Source organism: Sinocyclocheilus rhinocerous, unplaced genomic scaffold (assembly GCF_001515625.1).
Source record: "Sinocyclocheilus rhinocerous isolate Xijiao unplaced genomic scaffold, SAMN03320098_v1.1 scaffold886, whole genome shotgun sequence".
In the NCBI taxonomy this organism is placed as follows: domain Eukaryota; kingdom Metazoa; phylum Chordata; class Actinopteri; order Cypriniformes; family Cyprinidae; genus Sinocyclocheilus; species Sinocyclocheilus rhinocerous.
The window spans coordinates 780,405-786,923 of record NW_015631204.1 but is presented as its reverse complement, the minus strand read 5'-3'; the positions used below and the strand labels follow the sequence as shown (position 1 = coordinate 786,923).

At 35.5% G+C, this 6,519-nt stretch overlaps 1 protein-coding gene across 3 annotated transcripts in view; it reads left to right on the top strand.

Moving 5' to 3' along the window:
• LOC107741673 (ubiquitin-like-conjugating enzyme ATG10) overlaps positions 1-6,519 on the top strand; it is a 34,377-nt gene that overhangs the window by 10,603 nt on the left and 17,255 nt on the right. For all 3 annotated transcript variants that reach the window (XM_016554447.1, XM_016554446.1, XM_016554445.1), the window contains 2 exons: positions 5,332-5,464; positions 5,863-5,960. In XM_016554447.1, coding sequence (XP_016409933.1) covers positions 5,332-5,464; positions 5,863-5,960 — 231 coding nt within the window. The remainder of the gene's footprint in view (positions 1-5,331; positions 5,465-5,862; positions 5,961-6,519) is intronic.

Genomic DNA, 6,519 nt, shown 5'->3' with positions numbered 1-6,519 from the left:
ATATATATATATATATATATATATATATATATATGTATACATGCGTATCTCATCTGCAGTTGTTTTAATTAAATTAAAAAAAAAAATTTACTTGACAGTGAAATGTCCCAATTCATTATGGTAATGGGAATTTAGAAGGGAAAATGTGCATAAATCTCAAGCAAAAAATATTGTTGTAACGCAAAAATAAATAGTGTAAGTATATTATTATGTATACATGCGTATCTCATCTGCAGTTGTATATTTTAAATTAAAAAAAAAAATTTACTTGACAGTGAAATGTCCCAATTCATTATGGTAATGGGAATTTAGAAGGGAAAATGTGCATAAATCTCAAGCAAAAAATATTGTTGTAACGCAAAAATAAATAGTGTACAGTAGTATATTATATAAATTGTAACGTTAATTCATCAAGGCAGTATTTGTTGTATATTTCAAGCAAAAAATCCTAATGGAAAAAAAAATAGGCTTTGTGTTTATGTAACTCGTTATGCAAATGCATTATTTTTTCATCGTTTTGCTTTTGAGTTGAAATGTGAGCATATTTTTGTACAATTTATCAATTGCAGATGAATTACTAATAGACCAAAAGGCCAGTATTGTCTGCAGTGATGCCAACTCAACATCAGCATCTCCTTTGTTCACTCTTGCGTGCAGTCGTGCCACAGCGCACGTCACCTGACATGCCCTGCATAAAAGAACATTTAGAAAACTTGACTTGGTAAAGACTGTTCGCCAGCAAGCAGTAGCTTGCAGGCTACAAGAAAGCCTCTTTTTTTTCCCCCCATTGTTGAGGAAAGGAAGAAAAAAAATCCAAAAAGATCTGTGGAAGATTAGAGAAGTCAGGACTGCTTTTTTCTTTTTTGTGGCATCCTGTTTTGAGTGGTGGAATTCTTTTAGGGAGTGAATAAATGCCTCACTCAACAAAAATCTATCAGGGTTAACCCTTTCAGTGCCACACACCTGACTCCTGTGGAGCTGTGCTCAATGTTACTCTTTGTCTATGAGCAGCTGTACATGAAGGGGTCGTTACTTCAGTAAACAAGAATAGCAGTCCTTATAGTGTCTTCTTTATGTTTGTAGGCAGTAGAATGTTCTTCTCAACTGCTTAATTATTAATATATTATTTATGTATTCAATTATTTAATTATGTATTTAACGATTTAGGTATTTCAACATTTATTTAATGATTTAATTTTGAGTAATTTGGCCCTCCATGCTTTACAGTTTTAGTAGTGATTTAAAATGGTTTCAGCCAATAATTAAGCATAGAATTTTTTGGGGGTTAAAATATTTATTTTCATTGCAAGTTACGACTACATGGTTAGATGCATTTTATTATTTGCAGTCAGCATTGTTTTCCCTTTTAGGACAGGCTCTTTTTTTTGGGTCTCACTCAACCACTAGATGTGCTGCTATATAACCACATTTAAGGAAGCAATCTTTATTTGTTCCCCAAGAGATGCATGCAGAAGCAAAAGATATTTTAATCCTTTAAGTGCGAAGAATGTAAACGGAATTTCTAGGATAATTAAACCCATAATTAGGGCTTATTTAGGTTAATGAAAGAGCCCATCCTTCATCATCCTCTGAAATTACCCAGCCATGCGCTGGTATTCAGGTAAGCAAAGGGAACGTCTTCTATTCTGCTATTGCGCGTCCAGTATTGATCTTCCTTTTGACGGTGAAAAACGGAGCGAGTATAAAGTGTATACCTGAGCTCATGGCTCTGTTAGATCTCTTTAGACGATGCTATTTAAAGCGTCTGCTGCAACGTGCCACGCAGCCCTTTGCTTTGCTCGCGTGTTTGTGGAGTTGAACAGGTGCCGTCGTTTAGCGATTGCACCGTTACGTCTGTACACCTGCTTGAACGTAAACACGGCAGCGTTTGAATGACAACAAACAGCGGCGGATGGCAGAAGTTGTTGCTAGAAACACATTTCAAAGTTAATAAACGCCCCTTTTTGAACTTGACCTTTTGAAATTTTTAAGCGGTGCACGAACAGCAGCTGAACTTTTGTCCTTTATTTGAATTCCAAATGCAGTCGAAGAGTCAGTTATGCAAAGGTTGAATGAGAGCTGTGAATATTTGTTCTGCTAAACGAGTTCCTGCCACGGCGGACCCCAAATTGAATGAGTTTTCTGCTTTACTCATCATCCCACACATTATTTTACAGCATCTAGGTGAGATATTTTACCTTTCAGTGCCGGTACTGTTTGGAAAAAGCATGACGTCATTATTTATTTGACCTGCCTTCCCTCTTTCAAAACCCTTTCATTCCTGACAGACGTCGGATGTGAAACAGTAGTAGTGTGTCTCTCAAGACTGCGCTTGTATGGGAGGGAGGAGATGTTATCGGTGAAGGCATGGATGCGTGAACAATCCTTGAGCCTGCATTGAAGCTGCCAGGGATCCAGCCACCGCCGCTGCTGATCCAACTTGTCACTCAGACACTATCACTAATTAAACCTGCGCGTATCAGTGTGAGCCGCAAAGGCCATAGTGATGTCGTAGCGTCTCAAAGCCTCCTACGTGTGACAGAAATCATGTCACAGGTGCCATTTAGGAGTGCTAATTTAAAACTTTTTTTTTAATCATGAAGTAGTTTTATCATAAATGAGTTCAATAACAATCAAGCTATTGTTTTGAGAAGTAGGAGCCTACAAACTAATAACAAAAGCTAACTACACTGAAGGGGGCAATATCGTTTAAATGTATATTATATAAAATAAAAAAGTATTATTATAATTCTAGTAATTATTACTTTTTATTTTTTTTATATATATATATATTTATCATATTTATTTCACCCCATATAGCTTCAATGTAATTTACTGTTATTAATTAATTGGAAGACAGATAGACAGATAGATAAATAATACAAAATATTATTATTATATTATTATATAATATTTTTCAAGCTCTAATTCATTAATAGTAGCTAAAACGCCAAAGCTATGTAAGGATGTAATATCTTTTAAATATATGAAAAGGTATTATTATTGTCATTGTTGTTGTTATTGTTAAAATATATTTCACCCCATATAGCTTCAATATAGAACTTGAATAATACTTCAAATATAATATTATTATTATTATTATTATTATTATTGTAGTAGTAGTAATAATAATAATAATAAAATTAAAAATTAAAATAATATTATATTATGTATAATTTAATAAAAGCTGTATTTTTCAATAACATGGCATAAAACACTAAGGGTTTCATGCAAAATCCTGCACCAAGACTTGAATCAGTAAATCGTTTCCTTTTGATTTGGTTGATTTATATCATCTTTACAACTGTCCAATTTAACTGATTTACTAAAACAAATATGACTTTCCAAATTGTTACCTTCTGTTGTGTTACATGGCTACTTGTCAATAAAAGTAGCTTGTTAGTGGCGAAGCTACACTGTGATGTCTACATAATGTAGTTACAGTAAGTTAGCTGTGTCGCTGTTAGTTCTAGTTACTCCCCAGTAATGGTTGTGAACTCCTCCCAAGTATGAAGGCATCCCTTCCTGTTTATCTGTGCTTGTGCAAGTTGCAGCGCCCTAAACCTTTATTCCACATTCTGACAGCCAATTAATCACCAGGGGTTGCAGGTCGAGAAAGAGCGGGAAAATCCAGTGCGCGCCGCCTGAAAGAGAGGTAACCTTGGTAAACAGTCTGCACAACATTTGTGCATGTGGACCCGCTCGAGGGTCCTGTGCATGATGCCATTACTCATGCTCCACAACACAAAGTGGGGAGTATACAAACTCCCTCAACATGTCAACAACATCCTATCGATGAAGGATGCAAGAGGAAAGCAAAAAGGTAAACACATGTTGTTGCCCACACGGACTGTTAAGGAGATCTTGTTTTCATCAGTCAAGTTTTGGGAAGAAGAATGAAGTCACATACTGTGTCGCTGGCTTTGGGTTTGGTATCACGGCTCAGGGTTAATGGCAAGTCTGCACACGTATCATGGATCAGATATGTGATATGGCTCCATACGTGACTTCTTGCATGTAGAAAGCCACTTCCTTTTCTTGCAGAAGATCATTGAAGCGGTGTAAACCGAATTAGCATTTATGTGGCAAGATTTCATATCCGTTGTATATGAATAGAATGGAAATGTATTCATTCATGCCCCTTCAACCTGTATGACTATATTTCTTTTGGAGCACAAAAGGAGAAGTTTAGGAGAATGTGCTGGCTGCTCTTGTGTGTATTCTGACAGTTAACAGAGATGGATTCTGTTGAGCTCCAAAAACAGAAACAACATGAAAGCGCTAGAAGTTTAATCCACACAAGTTGTACTGTAAATAAAGATTATTGAAGTATGTTTTACTCCAACATGCTATTTCCATCTTTTGTCTTCAAAATTCCATGTTTAATTCTATGTGTTAATTGCCATTTCTTTGTAATTAATTGTGAAATGTTCTTGCAATTTCTGTGTGAAAATTGTTTCTGCATCAAATTTTTCAGTGCATATGACTTTTGCAGTATACAGTATCACTTGAATCCAATATGGCAATATAGGATATAAGTCATATGGACCACTTTTATAGTGTTTATTTATTTTTTATTATTATTCTCTCAATTTTAGAGCTTGAATGCCCTTTCAAAAGTACATTTTTAAGTATTTTTGAAAAGAAAGTCTCTTCTGCTCACCAAGGCTACGTTTATTTAAGCAAAAAATACAATAAAAACAGTACTATTGTGAAATATTATTAGAATTTCAAAAACTAATTTGTATTTGAATATATTTTAAAATGTAATTTAGTGCGCGGATGCAAAGCTGAATTTTCAGCATCATTACTCCAGTTGTAAGTGTCACACGATCCTTCAGAAATCATTCTAATATGCTGATTTCTTCTTATTATCAATGTTGAAAACAGTTGTGCTGCTTAATTTTTTCAGGATCCTGTGATGAATTGAAAGTTTAAAATAACAGCATTTATTTGAAATATAAATCTTCTGTAACATTATAAATGTCTTTAGTATCAATTAAATGAATTTTTTCTGAATTAAAATGTTTATTTCTTTTAAAAGAAAAAAAAAATCTTACTTACCCCAGACTTTGTGTACAACAATGAGAAGTGTAAACATTCTAATAAATTTCTTTTGTATTCTATGGATTGAAATAATTCATAAGAGTTTAGAACAACAAGATAGTGAGTAAATGATGATAGAATATTCATTTTTGAGTGAACTAATACTTGAATTAAGTATGTTGTCTCAAAATGTGACATTTTTTGTCGCATATATGTCTGTATTTTTGTCATTAAATGGCATGTCTCTCTCACTTTCTACCCGTTTCTCTCTGTCTTGTTTTCTAGGCAAACGTTGAGGATGAAATGGCTGGAGTTCAGGCAGTATGTGAAATTCACGCTGTGCTGCGCTGTGAATACCACGTTCTGTATTCTTGCAGCTATCAGATCCCCGTCCTCTATTTCAGAGCCTCCACGTTAGGTACACGACATTCTCCCTCACTGCATTTCTATCATTAAACCGCACGGCCTTGTTTATATGCTGTCTGCTTCCCTTATCAGTGTGTGTATTTCAGAACCCTCTGTGTTCTGCTTTCTCAAAGTCTGGTTTTATGTGTGCTGCAAAAACAGACTCAACATTTACACTGAGATCCCATCTCGACAGGAGTGTTTGAGTTTTGAGAAAGCAGGCAGCGCGGTGACTCGCATCTGTGCTCAACAAAGTTTGACTTTGTGCTGTAAATACATTAATAGCCACCATGTAAACATTTTCGGAGCTGTTATTGAGCAAGTTAGCAAACAGGCACATGCAAGCGTGAACCATTTGAAAGCGATCGCTCAAAGGGGTCTGTAATCAGAAAAACTCATTCTCCATCACAGATGGGCGACCCCTGTCTCTCGAGGAGGTGTGGAGCAATGTTCATCCGAACTATAGACAGAGACTACAGCAGGGACCCTGGGACACACTGACCCAACAGGTAACCTGTGTGACATCATGAATTTGTTGAAGAGTCTTCATGTTGTTTCTGAGGTGTCACTCTAGTCAAAGCTGCAGATGGAATGCACACAAACTACCAAAAATGGTTCAAAGACTGTCGAAGGCACATTGCACTTTTGCAGGTGGCAGTTGCTTTCTCAAAATCAACACTCCGTTGCAATTGGTCGGCTTTGTAGTTCGTAAGATTCAAGCTGCACAGGTTTTAATTGGTCCGTCAGGATACAAAATGGTTTTTTAATACAAAATAATTTTTAATAAGTGATATTTCTATTTTAAAAGGAAATAATATATAATCAGTGCTGGGTAGTAACTGATTATATGTAATCTGGATTACATAATCAGATCCCCAAAATTAAAGGGGTCATATGACGTTGCTAAAAAAGAACATTATTTCGTGTATTTGGTGTAATGAAATGTGTTTATGCGGTTTAAGGTTAAAAAAACACATTATTTTCCACATAATGTACATTATTGTTTCTCCTCTATGCCCCGCCTTTCTGAAACGCGTCGATTTTTACAAAGCTCATCGGTCTGAAAAG